At 41.1% G+C, this 18,356-nt stretch overlaps 1 protein-coding gene across 6 annotated transcripts in view; it reads left to right on the plus strand.

Moving 5' to 3' along the window:
• Positions 1–18,356, plus strand: part of SEMA6A (semaphorin 6A) — a 228,145-nt gene that overhangs the window by 100,505 nt on the left and 109,284 nt on the right. For all 6 annotated transcript variants that reach the window (XM_089491896.1, XM_089491911.1, XM_089491932.1 and 3 more), the window contains one exon: positions 15,511–15,646. In XM_089491896.1, the coding sequence (XP_089348022.1) occupies positions 15,547–15,646 (100 nt within the window). In that variant the 5' untranslated portion in view covers positions 15,511–15,546. The remainder of the gene's footprint in view (positions 1–15,510; positions 15,647–18,356) is intronic.

An 18,356-nucleotide genomic window follows, 5' to 3' on the forward strand; every position in this document is an offset into this window, starting at 1 on the left:
AAAGATAGTGTGTGCCTTGTCAGCAGGTGAAATTCAGTTATTAGCCTTCCTCTTATAGAGATCCACACTCCAAATAGTGTCCATAGAAGTGTAGCTGATCCATAAAGATACAGAATGTTAAAGAACATCACTGGTATGCAGAACACTTTTCAGGTGGTACAGAAGTACCTAACAGATTTTTACTTTTGTTTCTGTGTACAACCTTTTAGTGGAAGGATCTCTAGAGACATTCAAATATGTGTCATATAGTTAAAAGAAAATAGCATCAGTGACTCAATAGAGCAGTTACTATAATTTGTCCCTCTATTAATTGTCATAAAACTGAAGAGAAGGTTAACCAGATAGTCTTTCTCAACAGTATCTGCCTTTTTCCAGACCACTAGAATTTAAGGGAGATTGTGTGTTTGTGATGACTCATGTTGACCCCATTAATTTCATAGGGTTTTCTAATGAAAAAGAATACTCAGGGGTGGTTTTGCTAATTCCTTCCTCAGAAATATAGCCTGAAACACATGGTAATCATTGGTGGTCTTCCACCTAAGTACTAATGAGATCTGACCCTACTTTGCTTCCAAGATCAGATGGGGTCTGGTACCTTCAGGGATTACAAAAGTTAAAATGGGAAACTTCACATCATACAAAAGTTGAAATACAGGGCACCCGCGCCATATGCGGGCGCACTATTCATGGCTTTCAGCTTATGCTGAAGTCGCACTGCAGTAGAATGAATGGTGCATGCACCCATGGCACACATGCACCCAAGCCCCATTATATTCAATGGGGCTCAAGCATACGTGTTATTCACTTTAAGCGGGGGGGGTGGTGGTGTTCCAGAACAGATCCCCCACATAAGGCAAGGGTCCACTGTATAATTAAACTACCAACAATATCACAAGCAATTAGGAAATGTTTTTCTTTTTTAAAAAATAGAAAAAGAAAAAAGACCATATAATAGCAACCACTGAGACAACCCTCTTTCATGTGCTCAACTTTGGAAGAAAGCAAGGGGAAGGGCCTTCCCTGAAGATCTTAAAACATAGGCCCAGCCAATTGACCAAACCCATACCGGGCTTCATAGGTCATAACTAGCACTTGAATTGAGACAAGAAACAGACAAGCAACTGGTGGAGCTGTTCCACCAAGGGTATTGTATGCCATAGTTAACTATCTATCCACAGCTCTTCATGTTGGAGCACGTAGAGACGAGCTGTGTCCCGTACACACACACTCAGAGTTGATGCACATAGGCAGAACACCTAGAAGAAGGTCTATGTGAAAAGCGAAGGATCTGAGCTGCACAGAAAATTTCCTCCCACACACAGGCTGCAGCCTTGAGCTCCCAGCTTGAAGAAATGAATCTCTGGACAGCGAGACTTCACTCAACACGAGGGCTTTTAATCTCTGTTGCCAAGCTATTTACAAAGATTGCACAGAGTATCAGACAGCCGTCTTGAATACTCACAGCTAGACAAACTAACAAAGTGCTTCGCCAACCACTGACCATAACAACCCAACAATGGAGATAGTCTCCTTCTCCCTTATATAGGTGGTCTTCTTGGACACCATGTGACAGCCATGCCACCAATGAAACCTGGCTGATTTCATACCCAGTACCTGTTGCATCAGAATACTACCGATGATGCACTGCTGGCTGGCTTCACCTACTATGCAGTCAGACTTCCCATGATGCACAGCTCACCAAATGCTGACTCATGCACCTGCTACTCAAACTGTAGTAACCTCTGCTCCAGTTACACATAGTGACCACATCCATGTCATTTTCCAGACCAGGGTGCAACATGGTCTTGACACTTCAGACTAGCTGAAATTTCTGAATATTCTTCAGAAACAGCCCCATGTAAAGGGAGTGAATGTTATCCAAACAGGATACAACTAAACAAGATATGCTGTCTCTGGAAAGAAAGACAGTTGCAGCACAAGCCTCAACTATACATATGCACTACTGGCCACTGCAGAAAGCTGAACTTCCAGACCCAGAGCTGAATCCAGGTGTACACCCAAGCTCTGGCCTTTCATCTTCAAAGGGAGTATAACTCCATCCAGCACAGAATAAATAACTGTTCCCTAAGCTGCTTTTGACTGATCTGGAGCACTTCTATCTTGTCAAGTAAGGTTCAATTTGTTTGCCCTCATCCACTCTATTAGTAAGGACAGGCATTAATATATTTACTTCCTGAAACTATTTTTCTTATACAAAACTATACTAAATATCTTGTATCAGTTAAATTATAACATAAAGAAAAGCGCCATGCACCTCCTCAGCTAGAATGTCCAACAAGGTATGGAGGGTCTTTTCTTAGTTTGTATCTGGTTCTGGCTGAACCTGAAAGCATTAATATTTGCTAAATGCAAGTAAGGGTTATAAATATCAGAAAACTGTTTTCTGTCTTTGAGTTGTACTTCCTGGAGTCGGGCAACCTAGAAACGGTAATACATGCACTGATAACCTCTCGACTTGACTTCTGCAATGTTTTCTACATGGGGCTACCCTTGTGCCAAGTTCAGAAACTTCAATTAGTTCAAAATATGGCAGCCAGATTGGTCGCGGGTACATCTAGAGCCAACCATATTACACCTATTCTAAAGTCTTTATGCTGGCTGCCAATTAGTTTCTGAGCACAATACAAGGTGTTGGTTATAACCTTTAAAGCCCTACATGGCTTGGGTCCAGTTTACTTGAGGGAGCATCTTCTTTCATACAATCCACCTACTCACTTAGGTCCTCTGGGATGAATCTACTGCAGCCTAAGAAGACCAGGCTAGCTGCAGTTACCCAGAGGGCCTTCTCATGTGCTGCTCCTAAACTCTGGAACGGCCTGCCAGAGGAGATCCATCATATTACTAGCCTTTAAAAAGGCTGTCAAGACGGGTCTCTTCTGGCAGGCCTTTCCAGACTGACCTCCCACTCCACAGACACTGACATGTCCTCTCCCAAGAAGATCCCTCACCTCTAGCTTGTTAGTTTTGATGGTCTTGCTATTTTACCTAATTTTAACTTGTTTTTACAGTGCACCCGTGTCATACGCAGGTGAGCCATATGCAGCTTCCAGCATAAGCTGGAAGCTATGCTGGAAAAAAGCCTCTCATGCCCCGGAAGGAGTAATGGGGTGCGCTCGAATGGCACGCGCCCCGCAGCACACTGCGGGCACAAGCCCCATTGCTTCTTATGGGCCTTCAACTTACGTGCTTTTTCTCTTACGCACAGGGGTCCGGAATGTACCCCCCACATAAGAGAAGGCCCCACTTTATATTGTTCTTGATTGTTTTAATTCTATTTTAATGGAGGGAGGGAGGGAGGGGTAGGGGATTATTTAATTATTGTGGGTTTTTATATGCATCATGTATTTTAATTATATTTGTTTGTTTTGTAACCTGCCTCGATACGTAGGGAGAGGCAGGATATAAATAAACATTATTATTGTTGTTGTTGTTGTTGTTGTTGATTAAATATGGGTGTGAAACCATAATTGGAACCCCCATTTTGTAAAAAAGTTAATAGCAATTCTAGAACAGCCATGAACCTATTTGGAGACACAGTGCTGGAAGAAGGAAGAGTTTAAAGTCTTCCCTCCATATCATTTTACCCAAACAACACCTTCATTTTTCTCTTTGAATCAGTTTTTGCTGCTGAAAGATAACATGAAGAGAAATCCCCCCCCTTTTTTTTTATAGACTGGATCTGTTTATAGCCTCATAAGTTAAGCTACTCTTAACTTTTTAAAAAATATGTACCACGCTACAAGGGAAGAACATCTTCCAAGAGAGAGGAGTTATTGATCTTGACCACAGTGATTCACTTTTTAAAAACTCTGCAAGCTATAATTGATATGGTATTATGAGTACTATTTGCAGTTTAAATTGGTAAACAAGCTTCAGGTCCCATCTGTACTCACTGTTTCCACGTATATATACTCTCTGCAATTCCTTTACCTCCCAAGCCACAGATAACTTCAGAAGCTGTCTTGTTTGTTTGTTTTAACAAAAAGAAGTAGGTTTCTAGAAGCCAAATGTGTTATATTAGAATTTTTTTAAATCTCTCTTAATCATTATTCCTGCCACACTGATGGAGAATCAATCAAAACATTATCCGTGATTTAACTGAATTTCTCCCAAATGAGTTGCATTATGGCATTGCATACATAACAACTTATTCATTCTCCAAATAACTTGGTAATTTTTCTCCAAATAATTAATAACGTTCTAAGAGTCACTACACAAAATGAAGGAATTCAGAGACATAGCTGTGTTACTGTGGAATACCAATATGCAAACAGGTCTTCCAGAACCTTTGAGACTTACTGTGTGAGACTTACTGTGTAGCATGACGTTTCGTAGATTCAGGCCTAAAACAGACAGGCCAAAAATTCTGCCTTCCACCTGATCTGGAAGTTTACATGACGCACACCCTCAGATTGGGTGGAAGTTGTGCCGGGGCTGCAGCAGGGCTGCCTAAGGTGGCCCAAAAAGGAGTGGAAAAGAACTGCTCCTTCAAGTAATCCACTGTGGCAGCGGCCAGCCCCAGGGCCACAGCGTCTGGTTGCCACAGTCCAGTACCAATTTGGGCACTTATGCAGCTGGGGCAGCCTCTGACCACACCAAGCTACCCATCTGTTTCAATCATCAGTCTACTTCCTCAGAGGCTTCAAAGTTCTGAACAGACACAATAGCTTTTCACCTGAAATTTTGTGACCTAAGTCAGTTGCAGCATTGCGCCATCATGATAAAACATTATTTATTGTGACATGTGTGAGCTACAGGAACCCTAGGCTTTCACACCTTTTCCTTCTGAGTCTTTTTATGGCACATGTTTTTCCAATACTGTGAGGATGAAACCAGAAACTTTCACTTCTGTTTTTCATTAACCACAGTTTAGTGTAATGCCCCAACCCCAATATGTGGTTAATGTAAATGTGCTTTGCTGAAATAAGCCAGCTTCAAAGCCCATGATTTGAAAATGTCTTATTCCAAACCAACTATGGTTAAAATTAAGTTCGATTTGTTGTGTCGGGTGAACTGACAACCTATGATTAATCAAAAACAGAAAGGAGAGCTTTCAAATTTCTCCTTGTGGAAATTTGAGAGCCATGTGGAAGGAAGAGAAGGGAGTGAGGCATGCAAAACCAAGCTTTGCAGCTGCTTATGTTTGTCATATGTTCAAATTCAGCCATTTTTTAAATGAACACTTCTCTTAAATGAGATCTTTGGTTTTCATATTCTACATAGGATGGAATATAACCAACTTCTCCTTACTACCTGGATCTTTCCCACTGAAATACAAGAAGTCTTTAACTCTGGGGGATTGCTTTGTAAAATTTAGGGAATCAAATCCCAAGCGTGCTTACCTAAGGAGCCCTTACATTTTGTGGCTCTTGGTGTGGTTTTCAAACTCTGTGTCTAACATTCCATGGCATCATACATGGGACTGTTTTGGCAGACCAGGATATCCAGCTGTCCCTGCACCTGTCTAAGTGTTCCCTTTTGAAAAGATGAGTACTAAATCACCATTTCAGCCAGATTGATTTGTTGGCCCCTGATCTGTCTTCGACAGCTGGATATTATTATTTTTTAATTCCCCACCACAACTGTCTCTCTCTGGTGGAAAATATATTTCTGAAGGAAAAAGCCTTCTATTTATTTTTAAGAGAGAAAATAAAATAAAATAAAATAAAATGGTTACCGACAGTGATTATTATCTTTCATAACAGTGGAATGTGAGATCACCCAATGAAACTGAACTGTAATGGCTCAAGACAAAGAATGGGATATATTCAACACATAGCTTACACAGCTCATACCTATAAAATGTGGCAATGTTCATTAGGTGAGCTCTTTAAAATGGTTAGATCAATACATATACACTAACTATTAATCATAATTCGTCAAATAGAATGCCCATCTATATAGTCGACAATATTCCTCTAGCACATGTTTTAGGAACCAATAACATCTACAATTCTGTTGAGCTTTTATGATAAACTGGTTGTAGCTGGAGAAAAGAGGGCACTAGATGGACCTAGGAGGTCCAACAAGCCATTTCTGTGTTCTCTTGGCTTAAACTGTGTTGACTTCAAGAAAAGAATTCAAGATAAATTTGCATTTTTTAAATAAAAACATTAATAAAGTAGATCATTTTGGTTCCATAAATGACCAAATGAAAAGGAAGACATAAGGACAGTGCAGACCATCCCTAAGGGGTGGCCTGCAGCCAACTTCAGCTATGCCTGATCAGGGTCATTAATAATAACTTTCTAAGAGTTACCACACAAAATGAAGGAATTCAGAGACTTAGCTGTGTTATTGTGGAATACGAGTATGCAAACGGATCTTTCAGCACCTTTGAGACTGTGTGAAAGAAGCTGTAGCATGAGGTTTCATAGATTCAGGCCTGGAAGTGCCCAGTTAAACTCTGAAAATCATCTTTGCTCATGATACTGAAATATTCACAAGCTAGTCATCTTGAAGTATCCCAAGCTGTTCTCAGATACAGGCCACAGGGATTTCCTACAACCAGGAGCAGAGGGCAGATAGGCAGGGAGCTGATTACTTAAAAGTCCATTAGGAAGTCATATTAAAAACCAGATAGAGATGCTTGTGGACACGGCAGAACAGTACAAGGAGAGTAGAACAGTGGCCTACAAAAAACGATAGAGCAACAAGAAAGAGTTTTCTCATATAAAGACATGCCTTTCAGATGAAGAAATTGGCAAAACCATCTCTGAGTATTTCTTGCCTAAGAAAAACTATTACATTCATGGGGTTGCCATAAGTTGCCAGGTGACTTGAAGGCATTACACATACACATACACACACCATAGGTGAGAATAAATTTACTGTGGATGGCATGCATTTGAATGACACCAGACTAACAGAATCCCAAATCCACATTGGTAACACTTTTATTTGACCAGCCAGAGGATTCAGGGGGGAAAAATACTAACTTTCAAAGGTCAAGGCTACCTGTCAGATTGGCAAAGGAAGAGACCTTCTGTCTCTGTCATCAACGTGAAACTGGGCTAGTGAAACAGGAATAAGGTGATCTCTATTTTCTGCTGCTCCTTCTCTAGCCTATTTAGTTCTCCTTGCTAGGCCCACAGGAAGTAGAGGTCCTTCCTCAGTGACCAGTACAGAAGCCAAATGGATTGGTATATTGCAAATATATGTATCAGATGTCTAATTCTCAAAGGAATGCACACTGGGTAGCAAATGTGGTTTGCTGCTATGCAATGCATACACCTAGGGTTGCCATTCGTCAGGACCCCCAAACCGGGACAAATGTAGGACAAAATTTTCAAATGTAGGATGCTTTTTTTGTGTCCTACATTTCAATAGGAGCCTCCGAGGCTTTCCCTCTGGGCCTGGGCACCGCCCTCGGCAGGGGCAGAGCCCAAGCGGGGAGGGACTCCTCCCCTTCAGGGAGGCTTTCCCTGCAGGCCTTGGCCCAAGCTGCGAGGGAAAGCCTCCCTTAGCTTGCCATATCTTGCCCGGGGGTAGGGGCAATCCCGGGGGCGGGGCCAAACCGGGGCGGGACCGTGCGGACCCGCCCCAAACCGGGAAAGTCCCGCCCCCAGGCGGGATATGGCAAGCCTACATACACCTAAAATTCTGTAATGTGTGAAAGAAAAGAGGTTGGGAAAATTACTTTTTTGAACTACCATTTCCAGTGGTCAGGCTGGCTGGAGGATTTTGGGAGTGATGATTCAAAAAAGCCTCTTGGGCCCTGAGCTTAATGATACAAGAGGTAGAACAATCTAAGCATACCATGTAGTACAAAATACACATTGGTGATATTGTTATTAAGCCAACCAGAAGTCATTAACAATAGTATGCTAGTTCTCAAAGCTAATCACTTTCTTTATCAGGCAAAGATGGTTAAACAAATTATGCAGGGAAAACAAAAGTGATGCAAGTCTACATCTTGTGGTTTTGGATATCTTAGTGAGAATGTTTTCATGCAGGCACCCTGCCTCCTCCCCATAAAGCAAGGTGGAGGAGCAACAGGAACAAAGGCTGTAAAAAGCAGCCGTAAAATTACAGCTTTCCATTGTAGCCATAAAGTCTTTTCCTTTGAGATCTGTTCTGACCTGTCCAGTAAAGCTCCTTAGAGCCTGTACAGTCCGGCACTTTGTGCCGGCCTGCAGGCAAACTAGGGATGAGCGTTCACATGCTCCCAGCCCTAGTTCTGCCACCTCAGCGCCATCTTGCTGCAAGCCCATACACACAGCACACGCCATGATGATGTCCCTCAGGTGCAGTACCCAAATGGCGCTACGCCCAAGGGGCATCATCAGGGCATGCCTATGGTACCCCTTTTGGGACACAAAAAGAATCTGCCCAGAGGCAGGTTCTTTTTGCTCCTGCCTGAGGTCAAACCATGTGGTTGCTGTGTCCTCCTTCTGCAGCAAAAACAGGCAGCAGGAAGCCACTCGTCTGTATAGGCTCTCATAATTCAGTCATCATCCTAGGAAGATCCTGTGTTGCCAGGTCTAGAAATAAATTTAGGTGTGACAGGCAAATGTACCAACAGAAGTCAATTTAGATTACTTTATGTCATTCTTGAAAATCAAGTCCCTGTATAGAATGGTGGAAGTCCATTTTCTTTAGGTTACAATTTCCCTGTTTGTGGTTGAGTTAGGTCTCTTCAAAACTGAAAAATTCAGAAGTAGCCATGTTAACCATCAAATAAAATCCAAACTCCATATTGCCGATACCTTTATTAGAGCAACAGAAGATACAACACTAACATTTTTCCCAGCATAAGAACAAGGTGCCTTACAACAAATTAAAACAAAGTGTAACTTTGAAAGTACTGTCGTCCCACCACATTTGTGGATTTGATTTTTTTGCAGATTTGATTAATATGTTCTTTCTAGGAATGTCTAGTCCTTCAGCACAACTTTGCTGGAAGCTGACTATACAGTCATATTAGAAAACCTACAGATTCCTAGGGAAATACTACTCTAGGCACTTGTAGGTCCTCCAGCACAATTCACTGGTCAATGTCTGACAAATGTTGACCATAGAGTTGCACTGGAAGATGTAGAGATTTCTAGAGAGGTGTTTTCTTGGGTTAAAAAAAATTATGGGTTTTTTTATTAGCATTTTTCTACTTTCACAGGAGACCTGCACCCCTAACCCGGTGAATGTGGACATCCAACTGTATTAGTATAAAAGCTTATTTTTTAAAAAAAAGTAACCAGTTTTGTTAAAAGCAGTTCAGAAAGTTTTAAAAACATTTAAAACATAATTTAAAAAGATAATATGACAGCACATCCCATTAAAAACCTCCTCTGCCACATGTATCAAGAGTAAAGGCCTTTCTAAAAAAAGTCTTTGTAAACTAAAAGAAGGAACCTTCCATGGAAAAGACTTCCACAACCTGAGAGCATCTTGTAAGAAAGACTTCTCCCATGTTCTTCCCAAATGTGCCTGTGACGGTAATGAGACCAAAATAAATCTTCAGACTCAGGAAGGCTTATAGGGGGAGATACTGTCTTTCAGATAATCTGGCCCCAAGGCATCCATGGTTTTAAATGTAATTACCAGCACTCTGAATTCTGCCCAGGAGTAGAGTGGTAGCTGATAGAATTGTTTCAACAATCTTAAACATAATGCTAGTTTTCGAAGCTAGCTTTTTAATCATGCAAAGTTAATTTTTAAAAAAAATGCTAAGGAAACAAAAGTGATGTTGTTGGGAGTCACAAAAATCTGGAAGTCAGCAATTTGTGTGTTGGGTGTTATAATTATTACTTCATCATTTTCTGCATATTGGTGCAGAAGGTTACAGAAAGTATACAGTTGCCCCACTGTTTTTGCGGAGGGGTTTGCGGGGGATCCACCAATATTCAAGCCCCATTGGCTTGAATGGCAGCGCACATCTGTAGGCATCTGAGGATGTACAGCGTAGGCAGGTGCCCCATTTTGTACCCCTCCGTTTGCCACTCGCGAACAGGTGAGGGACACGGATTCTAAGTCCACAAAAATGGAGGGGCAACTGTATTTTGCATACAACTGATTTTTTTAAAACATCAGTGGAGAGGCCAAGTGGAGCAGCCAAGATTTATGAGCTCTGTCTTAATGCTTTTTACAGTACACACAGGTAGCTGATGATGTGATGACAGAAAGCAACATAAAGCACCTATTCTTCTGTTGTAGAGGCTCTCTGTGAGCCATGCCAAGTTTGAACAATCTGCCTGATGCAGTGGATGGAAAGGGCTTACTGTATAAACCTCAGTGGTGCTGCAGTATCTTTACCTCTGCCATTCTTGTATTTCCAGAACAGATTTACATTTGTCCAAAGTGCTTGTGAGGAGGAGGGGAGAAATAGAATCTGCTGATATAGAAAAGATACTTAATTTAGTTGACTTGAAATATATTTGTACAGGGATGAAAAATATCTGGCACCAAGTGTTAAGCATAAATCTATAAAAATAATTTTATGGTCAAATTTTTCTAGTGTATCAGAAGCTAATGGCCAGATTTCCTTTTCATTTTGCAATTTAAATGAAAATTATTGTAAGTAAGATTCATTTCAGTATTTGTATTTATCTGTTTACTTGCTTTGCCTGTTAAGTAAAATAATGGAGGCTCCTATTTTGTATGAGCAAACATTTCAAACTCCACTTTTATAGACATGGCATAGTTATATGTATTGTTCTAATCTTTAGCAAAGCCCATAGCATATCATATGGGGTATATGTGCATCTATTACATTCCTATCAGGCAGAACAGTCTTTTGGGGATCATTTTATTCTGTATCACTCTTATAGCCAAGGAAAAGTATTTAAAAACTGGAAAGCAATATAATTACAGCTAATAGGAAGCAAGTAAAACTAATCCAGCTCTTTTAATTTATTAGTTTCAGGTATCAGTATATTTCAAAAGATTGCTTAAATTGTCTTCCTGTAATATTGCAAAACAAATCCTTTTTCAGACATGCTTTTATCATAAAGAACCTTATGCTGGAATGGCATTGCCTTTGGCTTCCTCTGAGTCAAGATCAAGTGGGAATTCAAACCTGGTTTCCAGAATTGTAGTCCAGAATGCAAACTGTCATGCCCTACTTCCAGGACATGGATTCTGACTCAGAGACCAAAACAATGGACCTGCTGCTGAACCAAAGTAGGAGGAGGTACCAGAGCCACACATCTCAGATACAGACCATGGTGTAGTACCAACTCTGGCAGTGAGCCCTGCCCATTCAGATACCAAAGGCAGTGTACCCCTACCTAACGTTGCCAAGTGGAGACAACAAAGGGAGGTCTCAGAGGATTTATAGGAAGAAGCAATTAATTAAGCAGCAGCTGTGTTGAGCTGCTGATCTATAAATTTCTAGCCTGCCCTCCAGGAGTTGTTGGGCTTATTTGATGTACCAGGTTGTTGTCTTCCTAAACTCTGTTGACTGTGGGTACTGTTCCCCTGACTTGGACATTGCTGAATTCTGGGATTTAAGCCTTATATTTACTAAAATAAAGTAAATGCTGCTGTGTAACAATCAGCCTTTGGCCAGTTTCCCAGACTGTGTTTGGGACACAAACTGCTACACTGGCCCTCCCCTATCAATTGTTAGACTGGCACATAACTGTAGAGAACATGGAATTAGGAGCATGTACATACACTTTGTTGTTGTGTGTCTTTAGGTCAATGAACCTATCACAAGGTTTTTCTTAGCAAGATTTCTACAGAGGGAGTAGTGTTGCCTTTGCTTTCCTCTGAGGATGAGAGAGTGTGACTTGTTCAAGGTGACCCAGTGGGTTTTCATGGCCAAGTGGGAATTGGAATGCTGGACCCCTTAGTCACAGTCCCATGCTCAAACCATTTAACTATGCTGGTTCTATCACTGGCTAATGCTGCAAATGACTACAAACAAGCAGCCTCCTTATGCAAACACTCTTCTCAGGTGGAGATGCAGTCACATTTTCTGGTCATGGAGAAAATTTCTGTCACAATATGAAAAAGAAAATATGTCAAAGTTTAATTTCAGCTGTGGTTCTAGAGCCAGTCACATACTGGCTACCTTTTGCTCAGTAATCTAACCAGAAACAGAACTGATATTTTTTCAAGCACTCTATGCCTCATTTTCTTGCTCTGCTATTTGGCAGAAGGGTACGTTCTGTAAGGTTGTGTAAGGAGCTATGCCCACCGGCCATAAAGGCTGGCCTGAGGTTGGAGTCAGGGCTTGGCATCAACATGACACATGGCCTCACTCCGCCCTCAGAGTGGCATCATGCTGCACGCTGCTACACATAGTGCATGCCATCCCGGCACTCCTCTGGTGCTGTGTCCACACGATGCAGTACCAAAGGAGTGCCTTAAAGCTGTGGTATGTGGATGCAGCACCAGAGGAGTGCTGCAGCTATCACACCCTTTCCAGGGCAGAAAAAGCCGTGGCATGCAGTTGCCACAGCCCTGATCTGGCACAGCTGGAGGCAGCTGCAGGCCGCCCCTTAGGTGCAGTCTGCACAGCCTCTAAGTAAACAAGTAGGTTGGTTTTGTAAGTTCTGTAAATGCAAAATACGGCATCACTTGTAACTTGTAGTTCTTGTATTTTTTTCTGCAATGCTATTATATTTTTGTTCCTATGAGAGTCATTCATCACAAGGCATCTTAGCCCAAAATTTCTCAGCCACAATTTATATGTCAGAGTTTAACCTTAAAAAAAAAAGGGGGGGGGCACGGAGAGAGAATAAAGTCAGATAGTTTTGTAAAAAATGTATGTATAAATAACAACAAACAATTAGAGAGTAAAATAATTTTTCTTGTCTTATCGTGGTGTTGCTACTGAATATCTACTCACACATTCCCGTGCCTGCAATTGTAGAAGGACGTAATGTTTTATTTTTAAAGTGCATATCTAAATTGCCAAATTAATTACTGCAGTGTCTTCAGCTAGATAAATGATTAAGAACCAATCGTGTCTAAGAAATTGCACACTGAAATAAAACAGGACTTGTTAATGGTTTTTTTGGCACAAGGAAAGAACACATAGGTATCTCATATTAAATGATGTTTCAAAGGGGCAAGTTAGCACTTTGTTTGCCAAATGGACTTTCAAAAACCAGCTTGGTTACAAAGTCTGACTTTCTTTGCATAAATTTGGAATGATGGACAAGCTGCAGCAAACCAGCTCCCTTCAAAATGATAATCTTTGGCAAGCTGCTTCAAAAAGCTGGATTTCTGGAAGGGATGAAAAGAAATCTCAAGCTTTACACTGATTTATCCTTTAGGCCAGCACCTTCATGACATTTGCCTGGGAATTAGGAGATTTTGCTGTATTGTTCAAAAACATTTTTTTCACCAAACCCAAAGTTGCCTGCTTATGAGTTCTTTCACTTTAATTTTTTAAAAAAAGATTTACCTGCCTTTAAAAACGAATAAAAAGAATACATGCCTGGAATATGACAGGTGGGAGGTAAGAATGGTGTTTGCTTTTAGGCAGTTGCATTCACCCTTATTTTATTGCAGCTTAGAGTATTGGTTTTTAGAGTGCTTAAATTTATGGGTCCATATTTTTATGGTAAAGTCTCATGACACATTCTCAGTCCAACATCCATCAAACCCACCGCTCAACCCTTGCTGTACTTTATTTATAACTCTTATGAGTTGGAATCAGTCTCCCGGAGAGTTCCTTAGTCCCTTGTTAAACCTAAACAGTGTTTTTAACATACAGCTTGAACTAGCATCAGTTTATATATGCCTCCACCAACCCCAAAACCTAGTGGATTAAGTAACAAAACCTGGGTCAGTTGTCAGGTCCCTTAGATCTCACTGAAGTGCCTGTTTCTGGACTCTAGCAAACCATTAAAGAATGTGCAGTGTTGCAAGACTGATGCTCTGCTACAAAACAAAATTATATGAAAAACAAGCATACTTGTATTAGGAAGAAGGGTTGTCTTGTTTCACAAATATATTTGTTACATCAGTTCAAGGCTTGAAAAAAATTATTTTTCTGGAAAACAACCCCCAAAATTCCTCACCCAGCATCTTATCTTCAGCAAGAATCCTGAATTATGTCACTTTAAAGTTTAAAACATGCATACTTTCAGCCAGAATGGAGTCTTCTCCCTGATACCTACTGTAGAAAGTCTGCTTTTTTCATTCATATTTTGTCATTTGTGTGAACATAACCAATAGTATGAAATTGTACAATCATGCATTTGGGTTTATATTTATTTCTTAATTTAGGTAGCCAGACTATTCATGCTCTACCTTTCAATAATGACTAAATACTATTTTAATGATGAATTAATTATATAATTGATTCAATAATAAACACTAACTTAACTTTGAAAACCTAGCCCTTAGTAAGAATTATTTATTTGTTTGGTAAAATATGTATACCCTGTCCTATATCCAAAGATCTCAGAGCAATAACATCCATTAAAGACAATAATAGCAATAACAATATTTTATTTTATTTATATCCCATCTTTCTCCTTGTGGCTTTAATTTTAAAAACTAAAAATATATTAAATCAGTTATCACTTGAAACTGGAAAATTTAAAATGAGTTAAAAGAATCTAAAATAATACTGACCATAGCACTTGTGCAAATTAAATAAAATCAGTTAGGCCCAAAAGGCTTTAATGAAAAATGGTTTTTGACTTGGCACCAGAATTACATCAGCACGGGTGACAAATGGGCTTCTGAGGCAGATCTGATCCAAGGTATTTTGCTGCCTGAACAAAAGAAAAATGGTGGTGTTCCTCCCCCCTGCCCCATTTTGTATAAAAAGGCTATCTGGAAAGGCAGTTGGATTTTACTTCAGTCCTTCATTCAGAAGAATAGTGTAATTGAAAGCAGCAGACTAGTTTACAGAGACCAGGGCATCATAATGCAGTTTGACACCATTTTTAACTACTACGACTCTATGCTACAAAATTTACCATTTGTCGTTGTGAGGCACCTGCACGCTTTGGCAGAGAAGGCTAAAGACTTTGTAAAACTACAAATCCCAGTTGATTCCATAGAATCAACTATTGCACTTAAGGTGGTGTCAGACTGCTTTATTTCTACAGTGTAGATGCACCCCAGGACAGACTGTATTGTCACACACAGCTCTGCCACAGATGGGAATGAAATGGAGAGGAGAGTGGTGTTCGGAAGGAGCAGCTGCATCTGAGATCTAAGGTGGTTACCTCACTTTGTCTAACAGCAAAGTTAACCAGTTTTAAAGGAGAAGGTTTCTTTGTTAAAGAAAACAATAGTAGCCATAACTAGGGCAAAGTTTTCATTGATAGCTTGCAGCACATTATGTCTCCTTCCATAATCGTCCTCCGAAGGATCTTAGTGACCTTATATATTAGAGTCCATTGGGCTTTGCTGTTGGTTAGTTGTTTTCTCTCACAATGAACATATTTATTATTTCATAGTGAATGCCTGAAGGGCAGGAGAATCCTGTTTGTGACATGTTGGTTTTCTAAGACCTATTTTTGTTTGTAGTGGCTACATGAGTTGATAGAAAGCTCTTATGCTCTTGTTTGTCTTTCACAGGGTGAAGTAAAGAAATAGTCTCCCAGCTGAACTACTATGAGGTCAGAAGTCTTGCTGCTATATTTCACACTGCTACACGTTGCTGGGGCTGATTTCCCAGAAGATCCTGAGCCAATCAGTATTTCGCATGGCAACTGTGAGTATGAAAGGCAGGGAAATTGTACTAAGATCCCCTCCTCCACGTGCCAAGTATTTTATTGGTTTTTGCAAGCCGCCATGAGTCCCTGTTCTGAAAGGTAAAGGAGAGAGGAATAGAGATAGCTAGAGAGATCTCTTTAAGTATGCCATGGCTTATTATTGGTCAGTGAAATTTAAAGTCCAAGGTTTTATGAACTCAAAACTGTTTTGTCTAATCAAAAGAAGCAACTTTTCTTCAGCTCTCATGTGAATACCAAGATGTTTTGGAGGCAGGGGTCATAATGTATGACTATAAAAAGGGTAGTTAATTTATTTTGTTCTAGCTCACACTCCTCTTCAACATGTTTACATTCCTCTTCAACCAAAGCAGCCATTTTATCTCAAAACAGCTCAGCCAACTACATGTAGGATAAATACATTACTTTACATAACTATGGCACTTTACAGACCGCCCAAAAAGGGCGGTCTGCCGGCGCTGTCATTTGCTGCGTGGAGGAGCCCCAGCGGCCAAACCGTGCAACTCCACCACGCAACAAAAAGAAGCCAAAAAAGCAGCTTCTTTTTGCGCCGCGGAAATGGCACCCCAAAGCGCCAATGGCGCACTGGTGGTGTCATTTCCGCCGTGTGGTGTGCAGACGCTAGGTGTCCGCGTAGAATGGGCACCGCCATTTTGTACACGCTTGGCGCATACCAGGGTTAGGGGCGTCTGAAAAGGATGCCCCTTTCTAACCCTAGTATGTGCCGAGCACGTACTTTTTGCCCTAGAATATACTTACCAAGTGCTAACTATTCCCTAATAATAAGTGTTAGCTATGTCACAGATATCACTAATGAGAGCAATTATATGACACACTCACTCCTGAAATGATTGCTCATTTAACTCATTATCCATTTATTTATTTGTGTCTAGGTAAAAGCAAATATACATATTCTCAGCCTTTGCAGATGTAATGTAAAACAGAACTTTTACAAAACAAATAGCTTCCATTGTAGAGCAATTGAAGGTGGCACTTTGCCTGGAGGAACATTAGCACAATATTCCGTGGACCATGAGGACTTGAATATGTGGGCAAGGAAAGCTTTCACAATATCTGGCTGTACAACTGCAGTCATAAAATGCTTCAAATAAAACTTCATTGTCATGGTCACCTCAGAGACTTTAAGAACTTTGAGAGAGCCCTAAGCACTCAGAGGTGTGTAGTAACCAGGATTTATTCCTTCCAAATTTAACATATGCTGGGTCAGAAGTCTTTATTTAGGCGGGTTACAGACTGCCCGTTTGGGGCGAGCTGCACCCGCCCCTTTCCCCAGGGTATCGGGGCCTCGGTGTCCAGAGCGGCAGCCGCTGAGGCCCCGATCCGCCGCTTTTCAGGCTGCGGGGAAGCGGCAAAAGGCCCCTTCCCCACAGCCTGGAAATGGGTGTCCTTGGGGCTTCAAGCCCCAAGGACACCCCACGGCGGTGGAGAGGAGGAGAAAGGGGCCGCTTGGCCCCTTTCTCCTTTGGTCCACTGGGTGCAGCCATGTGAAGGCTGTGCCCAGCAGACCAAACCAGGAAGGAGCTCCAAAACGGAGCTCCTTCCTGCTCCGCGCTAAGGGCTCACTAAGCACCCTGGTGCGGAGCGAGGATGTCATGTCCGTGCCGCCCCGTATAGAGGCGGTGTGGTCGTGACGTCCTCATGGCGGCGGCCGTGTGGAACGGCCGCCACCATTTTGTGCGCGCAGAGCGCACACTAGGGTTAGGGGTGTGTGGAAGCACCGCCCCTTTCTAACCCTAGTACGCGCTCCACGCGTACTTTCTGGCCCATTTGTAACGGGCCTTAGTTAGTTAGTTTGATAAGCATAAAGTGATAGAGTAAAAAGTTCAGAGAGAATACTTGAAATGTCCAAAGCCCCTGCCTGTTTCTATAAAGCCACATGTATAGAAACTACATATATCAGGCTGTTCTGAAGAAACAGTTCCAGTCTCAAGTTGTGGATAGATATGTAGAATGGTAACTACACACAAACACAAGTTGTAAGCTCATATTTGCTGAAGTGTACAGTAAGTCATTCTGTCCTCTAGAGATTTGCCTTTATATCATCTATTTTTCACTTCCATGCAGCTGTTTTGAGACCTATTGCTGAGTGTTCCAGAGAGACCAGCGCCCCAAATTTGATTTGCCTTTGGCACTATCTCAGGGTTTCTCAAGTTGGGAAAGTGGAGGGGTCATATATAAATGATACTTGTTGACATCCCTAAAAATGGGCATGGCATTTCAGTGGGATATAAAGTATGTATCTTTTCACTGTCTGTCAGAATTAGAGATAAATTGATTAAATGCATACTGTAACCATGAATAAAAAAATGCCACAGAAATAGCCCACTATACTGGTATCTTCATCCTAGAAACCAAGAGGAAAAATTAAATTCAGTTGGACTTATTTTCTGGCAAGTACGTATAGGATTCTGCTATAAAAATATTTACTTTTTGATGGCACAATCTAAACACCAACTCAGAGAGACTTTGTCAAGCATTTTACCCTGGAGGAACCCTTGAAATATTTTTCATCTCTGAAGGAACCATTGCTTAAAGATTATTATAGCTACAACTAAAATAAGGTTGTATTTTTCTATTACAATCTCTCACAGAACCCCTAGCAACCTCTCATGTAACCCTAGAGATCTTGGATTAGATTGTCTAGTCACCCTAAAGTGTTTGTGTTGAATA

This window comes from Sceloporus occidentalis, unplaced genomic scaffold (assembly GCF_023333645.1).
Source record: "Sceloporus occidentalis isolate IW3139 unplaced genomic scaffold, rSceOcc1.0.p SCAF_1, whole genome shotgun sequence".
Classification (NCBI taxonomy): Eukaryota; Metazoa; Chordata; class Lepidosauria; order Squamata; family Phrynosomatidae; genus Sceloporus; species Sceloporus occidentalis.